At 51.1% G+C, this 20,882-nt stretch overlaps 1 protein-coding gene across 2 annotated transcripts; it reads right to left on the bottom strand.

The window, feature by feature from the left end:
• Positions 1–232: 232 nt before the first annotated feature.
• Abhd5 (abhydrolase domain containing 5) lies at positions 233–20,876 on the bottom strand. 2 transcript variants are annotated; one of them, XM_004640664.2, is made up of 7 exons: positions 20,775–20,876; positions 12,693–12,778; positions 9,470–9,842; positions 4,934–5,088; positions 3,113–3,224; positions 1,037–1,223; positions 233–561 (listed from the first exon to the last, which is right to left on the bottom strand). In XM_004640664.2, the coding sequence occupies exons 1-7, from the start codon at positions 20,816–20,818 to the stop codon at positions 472–474; spliced, it is 1,047 nt and encodes a 348-aa protein (XP_004640721.1). In that variant the 5' UTR covers positions 20,819–20,876; the 3' UTR covers positions 233–471. The 2 variants fall into 2 exon arrangements, with proteins under 2 accessions (XP_004640721.1, XP_023556454.1); XM_023700686.1 differs by lacking the exons at positions 9,470–9,842; positions 12,693–12,778.
• Between the last annotated feature and the right edge of the window lie 6 nt (positions 20,877–20,882).

The following is a 20,882-nucleotide window of genomic DNA, read 5'->3' as shown; positions in this document are numbered from 1 at the left end:
GAATGACTGACACTTTTTCCCATAAAAGCACATTTGGATTAACTGCATCAGTCACAAGACATGACAAACACACGCAAAGAAAGTAAGGTGCACCCTTCAAGGTGCGGCACAAGAAAGCCAGAGATCGTTTCTTTAAACTGGCAAAATATACTGCAGTATGAGAAGTACTTGACTAGCAGAGTTAGGTAAAAAGGAAAAACAATCTTGGTTAAGAAAGTACAATTTTTCAGTGTAGCAGAGGGACAAACAACCTTTTATTTAAAGTTACTAAATTTGGAGACTCCTGTCTTTCGGTTGTATGCGGAGAGGAGACCCATTCTTCTAGAAGGCACTGGCTGGTGTACATGTGCAGTGCCTCCCCGCGGGCACCAGGCGCAAGGCACAGTGGGAGGTGGCCGTCTGCGCTGGCCGTGTCACACGCTCTGGCCACGCAGAGCTGTGCCGTCTCCGGGCGCTGGGCCAGGGTGTCCCTCAGTCCACGGAACCGCAGATCTCCTTCACCTTCTGGTTGAACTCCTCTGGCTGATCCGCGTACACGTAGTGCCCAGCCCCGAGGATGGCCTGGCAGGGACAGGGCAGTGGTCAGTAAGCGCATCCACAAGGCAGCAAGTTACACAAGCTGCCAGAGTCAACAGAGCTGCTGCTACGCTTACATGAAACCCCAAGATGAAAGAGTGGCGAGACCGACATACAGACGCTGCTGAGAGCTTCTAGCAAAAAGATCTGAGAATAAGCAAACTACTGAATCTTACTGAAGCTTCGGCATGCAAAAGCCGGGCTCCAGTGACCGCTGTGGAGCAGGGCCACAGAGCTGAACAGGTGTGCTGTGCCGAGGGGGCCACCTGGCAGCCTCTCCCCACTGGGCGAGGGCTTTGCTGGGCCTGGGCACCTGCGGCTCAGGCCCCGCCCTACCCGCCCCACCTGCCCCACCTGCCCCACCTGCAGGTGCCCACTGAGGCTGCAGGATGCGAGACGAGGAGGAGACCTCACCAGGGGCAGCACAGCAGGGGTCACTGCCGCACCCCTGCACACTTACGATGGTCTTCACGTAGGACTGCGGCCGCAGGGACTGGATGCTGCTGCCGGAGTTGCCATCGATGCAGGAGCGGGCCCCGAAGATGACGGTCACAGGCACGTCAGGGTGCAGCTTCCCGATGCGCAGAAGCATGGGCCTTTTTGCCCAGCCATAGGGGATGGTCATGTTCTTGAAGGCAGTCTCGCCACTTCAGGGAAAGAGAAAAAGCACCCTGTGACTGCTGGGAGATGGCGCTGCTGTCCCCCTTTCGAAGCGTGCCCTGCTCAGCTGCTCTAGGGTCAGGGGAGCCTCAGGAGACAGAAAGCACCCAGGACGCGGCAGGCGGAGGAAATCTCAGCCAGGGTCGGGGAAGCAAGGCTGAGCACACTAGTTGGCTGGCAAAGTTCTCTTCTTCTAAACCAAAACACGCTATTGTGATTCTCTTACCAAATGATTAAACTGCTTCACTTTGGGCCAGGGAGACAGCATAAGCGGCATAAGCGCCTGCCTGGCAAGCACAAGGTCCTGAGTTTGATGCCCGGTACCAAAAACTAAGTAAAGAAATAGGCAGTTTCCCTGTTTTTGAGGAGAGTGAAGTGTGTTTTTCAGTCTGATATAAGAAGGCAACTTTTGCAGGCTTGGGCATCAGCTCCTGACTTTACCAAGCTGAAAGCAGCTGGAAGCCTGAGCTCTCCCACCCAGGAGGGGCCGCTCTCGGTCACTCTTACAGGACAGAGTGAGCCTCAGCACGGAGAGGCAACACCTCAGGAATGCAGGGGCGCAGGTATGAGGAAAAGAGAGGCAGCGCAGCGGAGCCCGCCAGCAGTTCAGGAAGGAGACTGTGGGAGCAGGCAGGGAGTCCGTGGCGTGAGGTGTGGACCATGACCAGCAGCCTACACTTGCAACACCCGCAGTGCATGTCAGAGGCAGCATCCAAACAGCACTCTGCACAGCGCTTGGAACCAGCTCCAGAATCATAACAGTGCCGGGGCCCGGGGCCCAGCGCCCAGCGCCCAGCGCCCTGCGCCCTGCACCCAGCACCCAGGCTGTTCCCGCCCTCCTGCCGATCCTCCCTGGACCGCAGGACCATCCTGCTCCACTCAGCACCTGCGGTCAGGGCTGTGCACAGCCACGCTTGGCCCTCACCCTGCTCACCCCTCTGTCCACACCCCTGTAGCCACATGGCCCAGGCCCTCACTGCTCGGCAGCTGCGGTTCAGGAAGGTTCTCTGCCTACTTCATTTGCTCATTGGAGCCCCTCCGCTGTGGATTTGGACTGCAGGGGAGACACCGCTCCACGCTTCTCTGTTCCCACTAGGGCCGCCTCTTAGAGATTCCTAAGACCTCACCCATGAATACTTCAGGCGAAGAGTGCACATCCTACTCTCCCCAGCCCCCCTTAAAACCCAGCACAGAGTTTCCTACTGTGGGTACTCTATGAATAGATGGGTAATTACGAAAATGTACACACTCTGGGTACAGTGCACACCTGCAATCCCAGCCAGTAGGGAGGCTGAGGCAGGAGAAGCACAGGTGCAAAGCCATGCAGGCAAATCAGTGAGCTCTTGTCTCAAAATAAAAAATGACAAAGGCTGGGGATATAGCATGCCTAGCATACATGGGACTCCAAGTTTTTAAAAAAGCAGTATTAGACATCTGTTCTTTTTAAGTACTGTTGTGGTTTGTGTCCAGCTGTCCCCCGAAGCCTCATGTAGTCAAGGGGCGGCTTGTGGAGTTTGTGATTAATTCATGATCCAATGCTGGGATTACGGGTGTGAGGGCTGCCCCTGCCCTGGGCGGACAGCCTGAGTACTGCAGCTGCAGCCCGCTCCTCCTCCCTTTTGGCTTTTGCAGTCTGCTGTCTTCCACTACCATGGGCTGCTGCCCTCTGCCATGGAGCCAGCCGAGTATGGACTGAAGCCTTCATTAACTGCGAGCTAAATAAACCTTTCCTTCCTTCATTTTAGGTGTCAGGTATTTGGCCCAGCAATGAGAGAAAAGTAACTGAAACAACTACTGACGAAAGCCCCGGCTACCAACACATTTCCAAAAAAGGAAAGTTGAAAGCAACACAGTATGTTGAGGCCCTGTGGCTCACCTGGGGGTCTGCACGTTACAGTGGTAAATGTACTCCGCCACAGTGTCGTCTTCAAACATCGAAGAGTACTTCCGCTTGAAATCAGGCCTCAGACGCTGCACTAGACTCAGACCTGCTCAGCAGGAGACACAAACACGGAAGCTGTAAGTGACAATGAGCTGCCGGTCCTCCACCACGGAGAGCGAAGCACGGGGCATGTGCTCGCTCGCTCGCTCGCTCGCTGGGTGTTCCGGGCGGGAACCCCCTCCTGAAGCTGCTCTCAGTTCCCCATGGAACAGGGACGCAGGAAGTGAAGAATGCGGTAGACTGACTTACAGTTGTGCGTCAGGAGCTCAAAACCGCCAGCTTTCTAAGACCTATATTTTAGGAAAACAAAGTCTAAACAGTGAGTGGCATAAGCTACTCATGAAGGCAATGTGTTCACTTGTTCTCTCCTCCAAATGACAGCAAACCAGCTTTCTACGAAGTCAATCGGCACCCAGAGGCTTCCACGGGAGAACAGCGCGAGTGTCTCTCTAGGACACCAGCAGCTCCTCCTGTCTGCCTCCTTCCTTGCCCTGCCTGTTGCGGCAGCCAGGGGATGCGGCAGAACCCACTTGAATGTCCGAGGGCTCTGAAGGAGCTCTCTGAGGCGGCACAGGCACGGGGAGGGGACAGAACCAGCCCCTCCCAGGCCATGACCTCCACGTGCATCCTGGCTCGGCTGTGCTGTTCTCACTGAGCCCTGGCTTCCCCGCACTGCAGCAGGCAGCAGTGACCCCCAAGGCTGGCCCAGCCCTGAGTGGCCAGTCACAGAGATCTGCACAGCTGGGGTGCACAGGTGCACCAGGGCACAGCTCCACTGGGGCTGCCGTCCCGGGAGGAGCAGGGGAGGGAGGATGGTTTCTCGGCTCCCCTTCCTTCCAGATCCAGGTGATGCTTTTGAGGGGCTGGATGCCTTGGCAACCACCCAGCAGGCATGAGGGAAGAGGTCAAGAGGACACAGATGAGGCCTGGCCCGCACAGGAGAGCTGGCTCCCAAAGCCACTGAGGGAAGCACCAGTTCCAGGTGGCCACAGGCCTAGGGAGGCCCCCACTCAGGTTTCTGGGACCTGCCACTGGCCACTCCTAGCTGATAGGGTCAGAAGTGGAAGCTGACGCTCGGGCCTTTACCCCTGGCAGCCACGGGGAAAGAAATTTCCAAGGCCACAGACTGAGAGGCAGAGACTCAACACTGGCACCTCCAAATCGGACAAGGAAAGTACGCCTATACACATCCACCTGGCAAGAGTGCCCAATACCTGTGGGAAGGTGGCTTTCCTTTCCCACCACACTGTCATCATGCAGAAAGAAAGACTCGCCTGTGACCTCCACAGGCTCCCAGCTTGGTGTGCCCACCATCATTCAGCCAGACGCTCCTGAAGGTTGCCAGCAGTCATCGTGGGACACGTGGCTCCGTGCCTCGGGCCTGGGCTCAGGTGCACATCCCGAAGACACTCTGCTCTGTTCCTGGCTCTTCTCAGACCCTAAACGACTGACGCACCTTGGCCTCAGCCCTTGGCAGCCTCTCTGCTGTGCTAAGATTGCCCTTTGCGACAGCTGGTTTTTCTCAACCTTGTGCAAGGCCCGGTACTTATTAGATGAGGACAGAAAAAGCAAGGGCACAGGATGTTTTCTAAAAAAAGTTTTGATTGGCAATGGTGATGGGCAAAGGCAGTCACCTACCTGTGTTGGAGCAGCCTTTGCAATTCTCTCAACCAACTTACAGCACAGTAGCCCCACCAGAGACCACAGGGAACCCGCACCCCAGGTGCTAACTGCCCTCCTAGGACGGGCACTCACCGAAGGGGCCTGCAATCCTGAGGCCAGCCAGTGGGTTAAAGGGGGTCAGTGCTGCTCCCAAGGCTCTGATCCAAACGGGAATTGGTCTGTCTTGATCAGCAAGGTCCGGGCGTTCAGGAAAACCCCAGGGCTCCACTAAGATGAGGTGGCTGACCCTGTGGGGACAGAACAGATGGAGGCTCACTGCAGTCACCCTCGGGCTGTAAGAAACTGCCAGGGCTCATCAAAGGCAGAAGGAACCACCCTGAAAGCGCTGATGGTGAGGAGAAGGCAGCTCAGCAGGCCACGGCGTGCTCACTCTGCAGTCTTGGGACCCAGCAGCACTGAGTGCGCGTGGTACAGAGGTCTTTATTTTAGTACATTCCACTGTGGACGAGAAAAAGGGTGGGAAGCGGAGTGCAGAAATGCTTCTGCAGAAAGGCTGCTTTCTATCTAAGCCACGCTCCAGCAGTTGACGCAGACCACCAGCCGCTCAGGAACAACCAAGTCCTGTGTATCGCAGGGTTCGAAGTGCAGAAATGCGTGTGATCAAGCACGGTACTCAGAAAATAGCCTCAGGTCCTGCCAACAAGCTCCTCTAAATCAATCAGGCTAAACAATGAGAGAAGTCGGACTTACTGTGGGTTCAAGAGGACTTTAAAGACCCTTTCCACAAACTGAATAAGGACTGCTCAAACAGGCTGGACACACCCCTGCCAGTGGGGGAGGCTGGAGGCTGGTGAGATGGCGCACCCTTCCTGCTGCGACCACGACCTCGGGACATGCAGCTCCCCGTCCTGGGCAGAGTCCTTCCTTGCTAGCAAAGGCCTCACTCCAGCTTCATGTAGCATGGTCTCATACCATTAGTATTTTTTAGTTTTCCCATCATATGAATCTTGTTCTCGATGATGAAAACCCAGAACTGCCACAGAGCTGCATCGTGCCTTTGCACACCACAAAGAGTCTGTGCCGAGCACAGTGTTAGCCAGCGACTCCAAAGGCCCGCTGCTAAGTCGTCCCTGAGAGAGAGAGGTAAAAAGGGGAGTGTGTGCTGGTGGTATCGTTGCTTTATTAAATCAGTGTATTCTTTTTGTCAACACATATGAAACTAAGTTACTAATGAGAAATTTTTTTACTTGGCATTTTTTCAAACAGAAAGCTTGAGACCACACCCAGAGCACAGAGCTCTACAGCACTGGAGACCTCGGTGCAGTCTTCCCTCGCCAATGGGAAGGAAGCTGAGACTGAGCCACGCCCAGACACACCACAAGGCGGCGCAGAACCAGGGCCGAAACCCAGTCTTCCTCCGCCAGCATGCAATGGACAGAGCAAGCCACTGAGCTGGCCTCTTGCCTGGGCACATCCCAGCAGCAGGATGGCAAGGCTCACCAAGCCACTCTCAGCCATTCTAGCCCTGTGCTCTGGGTGCACAGCAAGGGCATCCCTGTGCAGAGGCCAACAGGAGAATTCTGTATGCCTGGTGCACTTCCCAGCTGAAAAGCCTTACATGAAAGTATCTGCTAAGACTGTACAGGAAAGAGACTGTGAAAGGGGCTTTTACTGCTTTTAATGACAAGGACCACCCCTCATCCCCTCTGCTGAGGTGCAGGGGGGGATGCAGGTGACATGCTGGAGCCAGGTAGGCATGTAGACCTTTGTGAGGTTCTGTCGGCCCCAGCTAACCTCTCCAAGAACCAAAAGGTACCAGGGAGCTCTAAGAACAAGGACAGAAAAGCAAAGAAGGCAGGAAGGACTCTGGTCTGCGTCCAAAGGTGGCACAGCACGGAGAAGTCAGCCCAGATGTTCCTGCACCACTGGAAGAGAAGGCCTGGGGCTACGACCTCAGGACCTCCCCACCCAGCCCCGGAAGGAGCTGTCCAGCCCCAGCCTGTGGATCGGAAGACAGACCCTGGCAGCCCAGTCTCCAATGCACTCAGTTCAAGTGACCAGAAACCTGGTATCAGGACAGCTGGCCTACTCTGCTGCAACTGGGATAGACCTCTTTAGTCACAAGTTTCTGCGATCCCCTTTTCCCCAGTTGACAGTGAATGCCTATAAGACATTGATAGTCGTGGTACAGGGTTCTGAGCAGTAGGGACCAAAGGGAAAAAGTTCTGAGAAAAACCAGGGAGCACAGAGCTGGAGGAACGCGAGGTTGCCCTTGGCTGCCCTGCTCCTGCTGCTTAGCCTTACTTGGTGTTTTTTTGGCAGAACCGGTGATTGAACTGAGGCCCTTGCACTTGCCAGGATGAGCCATCTCCCTGGTGCTCGCCTTACAGCCAATGCTCTTTACGCCCCAGGGAGTTGCCCTCTGCCTGTGAGCAGCACAGTAACCTCCGGGGGGCGTCTCATGATGGGACATCCAGCTTGTCCTAGGAAGCAGGACAGGGGGTGTGCTCCCTGAGTCCCAACGAGCTCACAGCACCTCTGCCCACAGCCACCTGGGCACCCGCCCCGTCAGGACCTGTGGGATTCCTGTCGCGCTGCCCAGAGCACCTCCCGCTGTCCCGTCTGTGTCCTGGGGCACCTCCGGGGGCTGCCGCCCTCCAGCCTCCTTCCCCAACACCTCCACCTGAATGCTAAGCTTCATTCTACCTCCTGGGTGCAGAAGCCACATGCCTGCCGCCCAAGTCAGGGGGAGAGCAGGCAGCAGTCAGCGCAGGTACTGCTCTCCTGCTTGCCGCACCTTGCAGGGCACTGAGACGCCCCAGAGACCGAGGTTGTCTGGTGACAGCAGCAGCTGCAGTGGAGTGCCAGAAGAGTGCCAAAGCCAGACCTCCCCACCTCCCCAGGGTGGGTCCCTACAGTGTGAACACACACCTCTGTATGACAGTGGCTGGGATAGTGGCAAATTCAGAGAATGTCACTGTGTTGAAATTAACTTGCGTTAATAATTTCAATTTTATGTAACCAAGTCCCAACCAATCAAACCATGTTGGGTTTTTTTCTCCTGGCTCCATTCACTTAAGACACAGGGGGGCGTGCAGACAGGCTAAGAATACAGAAGCATGTCCCATGGGCTGTGTACAGTACAGTATTTTGGTGGCAACCAGAGGAATTGAGACACACTACTCATCCAAGCTTCCTCCTATCCACCTATTATTCCCATTTGGGGGCAGTTCTCAAGGGTTACCCCTAGTGCTGGCTCAAACCCTGGGGAGCCACTCTCTAAACTGCAGTCAGTGCAGGCAGCATTCCTCCCCGGGTTAGGCCCTTTGCACTATTCTCTTGCATGAACAGGTCCCTCTGGACCCGAGGAGCTTCCCCAACACTGCTGGCCTCTCTTCCTGTAGCCTGACGTCATCAGCAGATGGCTACAAAGGGTCAGGTTGCCAAGACTTCAGGTTAGGTCACCAGGGTCCAGCCCATGCCGCAGGGGCCCACGTCACAAGGCCAGAGAGAGCCCCAGACATCAACTTCACGGGGCAAGCACAGTAAACCCTGATTCAGAAAAGCAACTGAAGGGAGGCAGTGCTCGCGAGCAGCTCTGAGGTCTTACGCCAGAAGGCACCCATTCCAGTTCCTCTTCACACACACAGCTAGGGGCTGGTCACTAACAGCAAGGCACAAGGCATGGGAATCACCCTAGAATGCCAGCCAGGAGAAGATGACTGGAGCGCTTTTCAAAAAAACAGGCCTGCTAGTTGACAAGACAATTGCTGCCTGGCTCAGAACGAACGAGGGTCTCTCCAGAAAAACCAGCTAAGAATGCTGAAATTCAGATCACGTCCCTGTGGAGAAACAGCTGTGCCACAGGATGGAGCGGGAGCCGGCTCCTGCGCCGCGTGCTGAGTGCGAGGTCCACGACATGGTGCCGCCCGGCTCAGGGGACCAGGAGCACGACCACCACCTGAGGCTTGCTCGCCCTCAACATAGCTTTCTTAAAAAAAGTAAATAAAGATAAATAAGAATTGCGTAGTTGGTACAGGGTCTTGCTACACAGCTTGGACTCAGTGATCCTCCTGTCTCAGCCCCCCAGGGCTGGGGTCACAGGGGCGCACCACCACACCCGGGGTTCTGGGGCTTTCACGGCATGCGGTACTGGGGAACAAACGTGGATCCTTGCATTTGCCAGGCAGGCACTTAGACTGCCAAGCTACTTGCCCAGACACAAACAGCCTGCTGGGGCATGCGTGCCATAGGTTCGCCACCACTGGCCTAGATCATCTGACCTCCAACCTTCTGGTTTCCAGAACAGCTTACTGTTATTTAGAAGAGGTAGTAAAAGCCTGACAGAAACAGGTTTAATGATGATAATAACAATGAACAATACCACACTATATTTGAGTTATAATTTTAAATTATGGATTAAATTTCATGTAATTTAAATAACAAGCATACAGGCCATTATCAAACCTATCAGTGTGTAGCAATTTAAAACCTGATACCATCATTTCAGCTAGGAAACTGGCCACACGGGTCGTGGCCCTCTGTCCACAGGTCCTCAAAGAGAATGACTATCCTAGAAGGCAGTTGCTAATGCCCACGTGATAGGAAACCAGGGTGACAGCGTGGGGGCCACAGCCCCGATTCTGCTCTCCCACCACCACCACCTACCTCAGCGGGTACTTCAGTGAGTAGGCAGCAGCCAAGAAGCCCCCCAGGTTGTGTCCAAGCAGGATCATCCTGTCCAGCCCCAGCGCACACCTCCACTCCTCGATGGATTCCACAAACTGATTCTCCGCTTCCTCCGCATCGCTGTCAAATCTGGGTCTACTGCTCCGTCCAAAGCCCAACAGGTCAAAAGCATAGACGGGCCTGTCAGTAGAAAGAGCTCCAAAATTCAGTGCCCACAGTCCAAGGCCTCCTCCGAAACCATGGAGGAGGATAAGTGGAGTCTTATTTGAAATATTCTCAGAGAACTTCAGCGTCCATATTTTATTTCCATTAGATATAAGAACAGGTTCTTTCTGGTAAATGCAAGGGACACCTAATAAAAACAAAGAAGAAATTCTACTTAGCTTCACAACTTCTGAGGAAATGATCAAAGCAACTAAAAAGTAATACTCTGAAAACCACATGGTATCTATTCATATGACTTTAGCCTTTATTACGTCAGCCCCCCAAAAAGGAGTCTAATATGTTACTGAATTAAGCAATTCTAAATGACCATGTTCTCTGTCTAAGCAGGAAAATCCATCTCAGACAAGCGTCAAGCCCTGTGGCCAACGTCTTTGGTAAGTTGTCACTGCTTGATGTCATCCCACTGTACACATGAGGGAGTTAGTGCCTGGAGCTGGACTCAGTGGCTCCTGGATGCACTAGTCCAAGTCTCTAGCTTTGCAGCCAGGAACAAAGAATACAGAACACTCAATGAATTAAGTACTAAAGACTGAAGGAATCCTGAAGCGCTGTCAGGAGTGGAGGGAAAGAGTGATGGTATGCACACTACACACAACTGAAGCCATAAGTCACTGCAAAGCTTAGTATAAAAAAGCAATAGATAAGGTAGGAACCAGTCGGCATGAGGTACTAGGTAGCCCAAATTCAAGTCCAACCATCACCCAGAAAATGCAAATAATCACAATTTCATAGATCAAAATTCTTAACTTGCATTTAATGCCATTTGTCTCAATGCACAATACTCCAAATTACCCAAAGAGGCAAGGAAACTTGAAATTCTTTATCATGACATTATCAACCTGCCATGGTTACTTTTCTCATTGCTAAGACGACAAAACACCTGGCAGCCAACCTTAAAGGGGGAAAGGTTTACTTAGCGCAGTCTGGAGAGGTTTCAGTCGGTCATGAACTGCCTCAATGCAGGGTGCCCTGGCAAAGGGCCTCTGCAGAGAACAGGCCATGCCCCACAGGACAGCAAAAGCAACAGGGGGCCGGCACAGTATCGTCCGCCTCCTTTATCTAGGCTACAGGCGTTAGGGCGGTGCAGAACCAACCAGTGGACTCTGATTTCGTACTCACACGCCCTTGTTCCCTGCGCGGCCCCACGCAGTCACACCCTCTCGCTCCAGCCGCCTCTGACCACAGGAGGCGCTGAGGGGACATCTGAACACAAGCCACGACACAGCTGAAAACCTCCCTCAGATACAGCCCTGAGTCATCTGTGTATATCCACCCACCCGAGCCAGACACGGGAACCAGCTGTTTCTGCCTTTTAATCAAAGAAACCATCTCAGGTCCGCATGTACACAGAAGCACTAAAGAGGACACCAGAACTCATTCAGAATATTAACAAGCCTGTGTGCCTGCGTGTGGGGAAAGCTGAGCGTCCGGAACGGGAAGCAAGTGGGCGCTGCTCCAAGCTGCATCACTTTAGCACTTGATCACGGGCCTGCGAAGTCCCATGAAGGTCTGCACCGCGGCGCGAGCCCCTCTGCTGCACTGCGGCTGCTGCGCTAGACCCCCACTCGCCTGGGTGGTGCCTCGCAGGGCCAGCTCTTGCCCTTGTTTCATCCCAAACACACGGGTGGGGAGCTATCCCAAAAGCATGAACTGAGCATCTCAGTGCCTTCTCACTTCCTCACAAGACCTTTATTGTTTTGTAAACAACATTAGCAGCTTTGTCAGTTTTGTGGAAAGCTATATTACCCAGCTCTAGGGAGTAAGAAGAAATTCATTTTCCTATTGATGACGAATACAAGATGGCTAGTTACCCTTCCTGGGTACATACCTAGGTACAGTCACCTAATCCTGAATCAGCATACATACAGACAAGAAGATACATTTATGGGAGAGGATAAACACAGGGTGAACAGATAGCTACCTGCATGTGCAAAATAGCCATGTGTGAGCGTGGCATTACTCAACCCACACCTCGGGACTGCATCCACAGAACTAAACTGGATGCTGAACAACACAGCTTAGAACCACACCCACAGATACCTGCAAGTGCCTGAGAGTTCAGATAAATGTCAGTGCCTAAAAGAAATTTTAATTTAAAGTCTCCACACCAGTGTAAATGTAGAATTAAAGAACGCTAAAATGTGGAGGCAGAAAGAATCCCAAGGACTATTCTACTTCCTTACAGGTAAGAACCAGGACACAGGGCTCCTGGGCTGGTGGAGATCTGGGCCGAATCCAGGTTACCTGGTTCCAGCCTAGTACCTGTTCTACTGTGCAAGGCCTCAGGGTACCTAGAATCTGTGCTAGGTACACAGCTTGTGGACACAGTGAGTGTGTGTGTGTGTGTGTGTGTGTGTGTGTGCGGTCCTTGAGATCTTCTGAGGTCAAACCTATTTTTATAACAATACTAAAGCTCTATTTTCCTTTCCACTCTTAGGCTATTGGGTGTACAGTGGAGTTTTCCAGAGATCACGTGATAAGTGATTAGCCAAGACACGGAAGGTGGAAACAGACACAACCCACCTGACTTATATTAAGCCAGACACTAAAGAGCTCTGCGACACGTAAACATGTTATTTCTCTCAGTACATTTTGTTTGGAATACATACATATACATATTTTAATTCATAAACATGTTATTTAAAATAAATACTAGGTTAAAATAACTTGTAATGAGTTTTACTATTATTTTCAAATAAATAAATACATTACCATATTTTCAGTTATTCGATTTTAACTTATAACATGTAAACGCTGGTAACTATAGCCCACACACAAAGTCCCCTATGGTCCTTCCTAGTTTAAGACTGTAACAAAGCCCCGCCCTGGTTTTGCCACCTACTGACAGCATGTTAGAGGAAAGAATTCTCGCGGCAACAACTAACATGTCACAGAACCTCATCTCCAGCTTCAGGGCAAGGTGATCTATCGGATCGATTTCAGCCAACAGTCCAGGTAAGTGAGAAGAAAGCCTTACATTTTAACATTTTCTCTTCAGCTTCTTTAAGGAGCAGTGGAGATGTTGGGCACCAGGTGGGAAGCCAGCCTGCTAGCCATCCTGACCTAGAGCACAAAAGACAAATGCACACAGGTGAGTCAAAACTTCGACTGTTATGCATCAGGGTCAGAAGAAAAGCAGCAGAGGGACCTGTCTGTGTGATGTCAGCTGCAGGTGATAAAGGTGGCCCCCGTGGGCAAAGCCTTGTGACGAGTTCAGGGACACAGACCCTCACGTCAGCCTGTGTGCCTTCGCACAGATGTCAAAGTTCACCTCGTCTTCAGCATCTGCATCCTAAGGAAAGGCTAAGAAACGAGAAGGACAACAGAAGGCGTTCCCCAGGTGGGGCGACGTCGGCCAGGGTGCCAGTGCAAATGAGATGCAAGACCCTGAGCAGGTCCACTCGAATGCGGGCTTCTCAGCAGCATGAGATACGTGGCCTGGGGGCTCACAGAAGTGAGGCTTTGTCAAAGCTCTCCATAAAAAAGTTTCCAGTGCGATCAGAAAGAGTAGTATACGTCTAACGAAAGGGAGCCGTCTGTGTATAGTCTGAGCTGGTCAACGGCGGGCAGAATAATAAAATGGCTTTCGGTTCCAGCAAAGGGCAGATGAAGAGAATGTCACAGACAGCCAAGCACTGAGGACAGGTCACAAATCTGGGCAGTGGGCGGGGACAGCTCGGGGAGGCCGGAGATTCCAGATCAGACTTCAGGGCTTGAACCAAGGCACTGGTGATGGTAACAGAGACAAGCAGATGGCCAGGAACGCTGCAGCGCAAACCAGGCAGGGCGGGCAGAAAGAAGGTACAGTCACAGGGGTTCCCACGCCTGGGACTCGGTGCTCCGATACCCACAGTAACAGTGGTAAGGATGGCGGGAGAGGAGAAGCCCCCTTAGTTACCGAGCAGTTGCCAGCACCCGGCTCCCGAGGCTGTGGGCTGCCCTACGCGTCTTCCTTCCCCTGCGGTTTCTCTCGGGGGTTATAGATCATGTTTGCCGGATGACTAAGCCACTTACTGTACAGGCCAGGGGATTCCTGCTCTAGACCTCCATCTCACAGACACGAAAGCTGAGGTTCCCAGGTCCAAGAGAACACAGCCAGGAAGTGACATGGGTCGGACACCTGGCACTGGTTCTGAGCACGGCGGTGCCTCCTCCTGGGCTTGCTCCTGGAGGCGCCCAGGCGCTGCCCACCCACTGCTGCTCGGAGCTCGCACTGCTCAGGGGCTGCCAGGGTCCTCCGCAGTGCGGCTCCTGGGCATGCTACGGCTCCTGGGCACCTGTTCTCTCAGCACCCCGAGATGCCCACATCTCCGTGGCGTTGCCCATCCTCACCCTCTGCCCAGAACACCTCACTCTTCCTGAGACACAATCCCTGACTCGGAAGCCGAGGCGAGGTCCAGCCCTTGCTACAGGTCATATTATCTAGGAAACCCAACTCCAGGCATCAGTGGTTCAGCTTCTATTCATTCTGCAAGTGTCTAATTATTGAGAAAAGCAGTTAACAGGCAATTACAATGAAAGGATCTCAATACCTCGGAGTTTCATAAAGTAAACTGTCACTGAGCCGAAGGAAGGTCCTGAGAGATCGTTGTTTAGTCTTTGGCATGTACCCGGCCTCAATCTGACAAAAGCAGGAGCTCATCCCAGCGAGACCACCTAGATCCAGTCCTGCCCATTTCTTCAGCAAATGTCCCTCTAACCACAGCACGGCGTGCTGCCAGGCAGAATTGGAGGTCAGGTGAAAAATTAATACAGTGAACTGAACGGTGTCTACTATGGCCCCAACTAACAACACAGGCAAGTTGGGGCAAAGAAAACATAGTGCAATCTGTCTCAGTCTTTTAAGAAAAATACTTTATTAAAAAAATAATTCAGGCTCTGAATATTTACTATGCTCAAGGTACCAGAGTTTAAAAAGTTATCACCCAGCTTTTGATACAGGGATTGTACCTACCCCAGCACACCCTTTACTCAACACCATCCTCAAAGGACAGGATGGCCCATCCCTCGTTTTGCCTCTTAAGGACTGGCCTGACCTAGAGTTTGGAAATCTTGAGCATGATACCGACACTGAGGGCTTTTTTTAAAAAAAATCTTTTATTTATTTGGATCTTGCTACACAGCTTGGACTCACAGTGATCCTCCTGTCCAAGCCTGTCCAGCATTGGGATTACAGGCATGCGACACCACACCCAGTTTTGGGCTGGCACGGCATGCGGTGCCAGGGATCGAACCCAAGTCATTATGCTTGCCAGGAGGCACTTAGACCGCCAAGCTATCTCCCAGCCCACAGAGAGCTCTTCTATCACACACAAGAAGCCCCAACTTTCCTCGAGGTTTCATGGCAGCCTCTCCATCAAAGCAGACAATAGTTTCCCAAATTGGGGCTTTTCTTTTTGGCAGAACTGGGGATTAAACTCAGGGCGTTCGCCTGCCAGGGATGTGCTTATTCTACTGAGCCATCTCCCTGGCCATAGGGTTTTTCTAAAGCATATTTAGCTTTAAAAAAAACTCTGCATTTAACAAAATACAGTAAATTATTTTCCTTCTTTCTAGAACTGTAATGATGACACATTTCCCCGAGTGCTAACAATGCTGCTGTCCAGGTCTACTTTAACACAAGGAAAAATGTGTCATGCAAACCAGCTTTGGTTTCTGTCTTAGAACTACCTGTGGGACTGACTGCTACACCCAGGAGTGAAAAGCAGGTCTGTTTTCAACCTTTAGTTGATTGCCCTTTGTTCACACACCTGATCTTGCCACCTCTATTGCTTCAAACCCTAAACTTACCCATTCATCCCTATACCCTGTCTTTGGGTGAGTTCCCCTCACCTCTGAAGAGACCCGTGACCCTTCCATGCCAAATGATGCTGTGTGGCCTCCCCGGCTTGCGCTGTGGAAGGTTAGGGCTCACGAGGTCACAGAGTTTAAGGTAAATACTCACATGCCCTCGCTGTGGAGCAGTACACTGGACAGAGGCCTCCCTCCTCACAGCATTGGAAAAGAAACAGAAAAGCAAACCTAACTTCTCTAAGCAATCAGCACCCACTGCCAAGAGCCGGACTTCAGAAGAGACCGAGGACTGCATGCGCCACAGGGACTGCAGTTCCTCAAAGTAAAGGTCTGTAAAACCAGGAAGGCACGCACGCACGCACGCACGCACGCACGCTGGGGGCTTCTCCGCACAGCTCCGTCAGTCAGGCACTGCCCTGGTAGCAAGGGCTGAGCACTGATACAAGAACGAATGAAAGCCTTCCTGCTCTATAATCCCTGTGGGGAAAGTGAGAAAATTTTAGTGAACAGACTTTCAGTAAGGAAAGCTTTAAAAGACCACAAAAGAAGTACAAATTAAAGAAAGCCAAGAAGGACCCCATATATTAACAGAACATATTTATCTAAGAATCTCCTTTTTGTGACACTAGGCAAACAAGCATTCTACCACTGAGTTACAGCCACAGCCCTGAATCTGATTTTAATTATCCTGGGTTGAGGGGTGGATACCAGTTTTGTCTTTTTTCCCTTACTCTCTGTCTCTGTCTCTCTTGCTTTCTCTGTCTCTATCTCTGGCTTTCTCTCAGTCTGTCTCTGTCTCTCTGTGTCTGTTCTCTCTCTCTCTCACCCTCTCTCTCTACCCGCCCATTATTAACACCCGTAACCCATGCCATTAACATTTACTTTTCCTGGTAATCTTGATTTCTTCTCTGAGGCACTTGATTATCTATACTATTACTAAACCTGGATTACACAATCTATAAATATTGTGAAATAGTGAAAGAGGTTTCAAAGTATTCTGAAGAAAATATACAGAAATCCAGCCAATTTCTACATACTCTTGGCCACTTATAATAACATTTCTAATTAGGTTATAAGTAAAGAGAATTTCAATATGTTACAATGTTGTTTAAAATAATCTACATCACTATTCTGATACAATTTTTTCTAGAGAAAATAATTGTTTGTTGCCATTTTCTATAAACTAACCTCAGCACAGAATTCAATCTCATTTTTAAAAACCATTTAGTTTTAATTTTTTTGGTAAAGATCTAAATTAATTAATTCTTAAGAGGTAAGAATATACATACTTCAGGGAGATGGCTCAGTGGCATAAGCGCTTCGCAAAAATATATATATATATATATATATATATATATATTCCTCTGAAATAATTCCTCAACCAATGAATGGCTGAAAACTTCCAAACTGAAAACTGTAACACAATTAAAGCCCTTCTTTTTTGGGAACCGGCTTCTTAAACCTTATTCTTGGGAAAGGGGAAAAACAGACTATGTTTCATGTAACTATAAATGACTGACAACATTTTATTTTAGATAACTGATACTGAAATGGCTCATGTTATCACTGACCATCGAATGAATGACAACGCAGCCCCTTGAGTGCACCATGACACACTAATTACCAGGCCTCCAGCCCCTCCTGGTACTTTTCTCCACTGCTTCCCAGCCTCCTCACAAGGTAACAGACCCCTCAGCAGCCAGACAGAGGACCTCTCTCTCCCCTTAGCAAACTTGAAGCAGCCACCTGTCTACTTTAGATTTACACTGCTAACCAAGGCAGAGGAACCTCTCTTTGTGCTACTTTTAAAATAAACTTATCTGCTGAGAATAAAGAAAATAAAACTAAAAATCCTGGGTCTCAAACTGAGCAATTATTTTAGTAAATATAATTATGTACAATTCACAACAGGAGTGGGGAATGGTAAGGACTAAACTAAAAATCTAATGATTAGTCAAGGCTATTTTAAAATGAATTATAGGTTCACAATTGTCATTATACATAATATGTGCCCAGCCTTTAAGGACTCACTCAGAGACATCTGTCATTCTGAAACCTACTATCCTGTTATTTTTAATTAAGTGGACGGCACTGGACTTTACAAGCTCTTTGTCACAGGACAAAGTTTGCGTCTGCTGGCCTATGAGCAGCATCCGAGAGCAGGAAGAAGAGGGAGGCAGGGCTGGTTCATCTAAGGTCAAGAAATAGAATCCTGGTCTCATCCTCTCCAGCACAATTAAAGCTCAAGGTCCTGACTGTCTTATTCAGAGGCAAAGTTTTCTGAATATCTGAAGATGAAATTTAATTCACACACCTGAGAACCGCAGAGTCTAGATTTCTGATTTTTACTGCTTGTGTCAGCATAAATTTCTATTGGTTGAAGTGTTTTATAAAAAGTTATTGATTATTACTATTTATAAAGCCCCATTAGGGTCTACAAGGCATTTGGGTAAGGCAAAATGTGTGGCAACCAAACTGGAAAAACAAATATGCAAATAACTATATTAGGAAACATTAATTTAGGTGCAATAAAGTTTAGGAAAACATCACAGACCTTTACAGAAGGAAGGCCACCATCTGCTTTGAAGCAAGACAACAGTGTGAACCAGGCTATGGGGAAACGAAGGAGGGTGAGGAGTGTGTCTAAGAAACAGCTATGGTCCAGTGTAGGATGGGGAAGGAACACCCCAGAGCCTGAAGTCAGGCTGTGGACACATGTGGAGCCACAGTCCGAGTGGGGACACACAATAAGGCCCCGGTGTGTGTGTCTGCGCTATAAACAAGGATGTCCCCTTGGAAACAAAAGCTAGTTGATAAACAAGGCAGGAGGAAAGCGTGTCACTACACATCACCATCAGGGAGCAGGGAGAAGAGTGCAAAGCAAGAGGCTCCTGGGTGACAGCGGGGCCCTAAAGGGGGTCCACCTCAGCACCCACTGTGCTGGATACCAGAGCCAGCATTCAGGGCAACAGAGGGGGCGAGAGGAGTCAGTAACATGACTGTTGTTACCCTGGAAGACCAGGAGAATATAACTGCCCTAATAAATATAGGGAAGTTCAAGGAAAGAACAGTGCTTTTAGTATCATTTCAATATGAAATAAAAGAAAAAGCACGAAAAAAATACGATCTCAGAAAATGGCTACATTTAAAAAATAGTTAAAAGAACAGAACCTACGAAAAGCAACCAAAAGTTGGTCTCAGGTAAGTTAAGAAGCAAATGTTATAAAAGCAAAAATGACTAATTAACAAAATGGCAAAGAAGTTCCTATTATTACAGTGTACAACACTGGAAAGGACCCAAGAAGGTTAAGAGCTGAAAAAAACAAAAAGCACTGATTTTAATTTTTTCAAGTACTATGGACTGAACTCAGGGTTTGCTCATTGAGCTACATCTTACCCCTTTTAATTGTGAAATGGGTCACGCTTTGACAATGGCTTCCCAGGACCAACCAAGTCCAGCACACCACTGCAAACCAGCTATTTTGTGGTTCGCCCTACACATGAGCAGCGCTGTGGCAACTCTCCTCCCAACTCAGTTGGCAATCGTTCTCTGGACCAACCTCACAGCCATTCACAGCCATCCACTCCACCAATGTCACACTGGGCTGCAACTCAGCAGGGTGGGGCACGCAGAGCAGAGTGACTCCCCAAGTGCCTGGCTTCAAGAGCCCCAAGGGACAGGCAAGAATAAGAGGCTGCAAAAAGCTGTCGGGCGACTATTTCACACTTGTCTCCTCTGTCAGTGTCACCTTCCCAGCAGTATCAATCTGGTTTTAGGTACTAGTAAGACAACACCACAGACCGAACAAATTACCAAGAGAAGAGGTACTGAAGTCTTCTGGTTCACACTTGCGGCACTGCTCTGGCATTGGTCTTCTTGCTGACAAAGTCCTAGGTGGACCAGGAGTCACACAGCAGGAGTGAGGAAGCACAAGAGTACACAGACGTTTGTGTGTCTGATCTGTCTTTGTCTCTATAAAATCAGGATTCAGTCTCTGGGGCTGTACCCTGAAGATCTTACCCGACACTGATCACTTCCTGGGCGTCCTGCCTCGGATCTCCTCACACCTCGCTGTGGAGACCCACCTGGCTCCAGCTGAGGCCTCCCTGTCATATGACTAGGGAACTTCACTCAGAACAAGAGCAGAACAGGAGTCCAAATCCAAGTAAAAAGCGGCAGAAGCTTGGGGTAGATGCCTCCGGGGGTGGAGGGAGGGTCTGACCCAGCCCTGCCACATGGTGGTGGCTGGAACGCTGACACCGACCACACCTAGTTGTGCCTTAGCTTGAATATGGTCATGGGAACCCCCAGCAGGAGCGGAGCTTCACCTTGTCTGTGGGGCTGCCTGATACAGTGCAGGCCACCCCACCCTGCACACTGAGCCCGCCAAGAACACAGGGAGGCCACCTGTGCAGGGCCGCGCTGGCTGGCTGCTGGTGACTTCTTACAGGGTGCCCTCTGCGATCTTCAGCCACGACCCTAAGCCATAAGACCACCACTGTGTCCAGGTCTCCAGGCTCCACAACACGACGAAAAGAGTCCACCGCCCGTAATCTCAGAGCCAAACACGCGATGACTCACCCGATGGGCACACGAGGACCAGCTGGGTTCCTATTTGTCAGCCCAGGACATTGAACAGCTCACCTTAGCTAATAAGGAAGTTTATCAACAACCAGAACAGTGGCCCCACTCAGCACAGAAACAAAACTCGGAACCAGGCTCTGGCATTTCGCAACTCTCCTCGTCATCTTCCCACCAAACACCTGTTTCGTCACAGCCCAGCGTCTAGCATTTAGGTCACGGTTCTTAGCACCACTTTTCCAGCGCCAAATTACTTCCAGCAGGAGGGAGCAGCTCAGGGGTTTGCTTTCAGTATCAATTACTAGCCGTGAAAAGTACAGCAGCGAGCTGCACGGGAGTAATTTTTTTCCACCAATTATCTGGTCCTCCTCTCCGAGCGCTCAAGGTCAGTTACAGAAAGAAAACAAACAAACTCAGCCTGGTGGTACATCGAGGCGCTCCACGTACACGGCTGCCCTCCAGCCCGGCGTCTGCTGCGCGTTGCGGCCTCCGGGACACACGCACACACGCGCGCGCGCGCGCTTCCCCACGAGAGCCACGACCGCTAACCGCGGGAGCACCAGGCAGAGGCGCAGGCCGGCGCCCCGCGACGCCCCCTCCCAGCCCGCGCCCCGCACGCCCCAGCCCCGGCCCCGTCCCGCCGCGCCGTCCCAGCGCCTCCCGCGCGGACCACGCCGTCCTCACCCCTGGCTGGCGTCCGCCGAGTCCACCTCCTCCTCCGCAGCCATGGCCGCGAGAGCCTCCGGCCGCGTCTGGAAGCCGGCTGTCAGGCCGACTGAACCGGCCGGGCGC

Source organism: Octodon degus, unplaced genomic scaffold, assembly GCF_000260255.1.
Source record: "Octodon degus isolate 3935 unplaced genomic scaffold, OctDeg1.0 scaffold00126, whole genome shotgun sequence".
Lineage (NCBI taxonomy): Eukaryota > Metazoa > Chordata > Mammalia > Rodentia > Octodontidae > Octodon > Octodon degus.
This window is presented reverse-complemented; position numbering and strand designations above follow the sequence as displayed.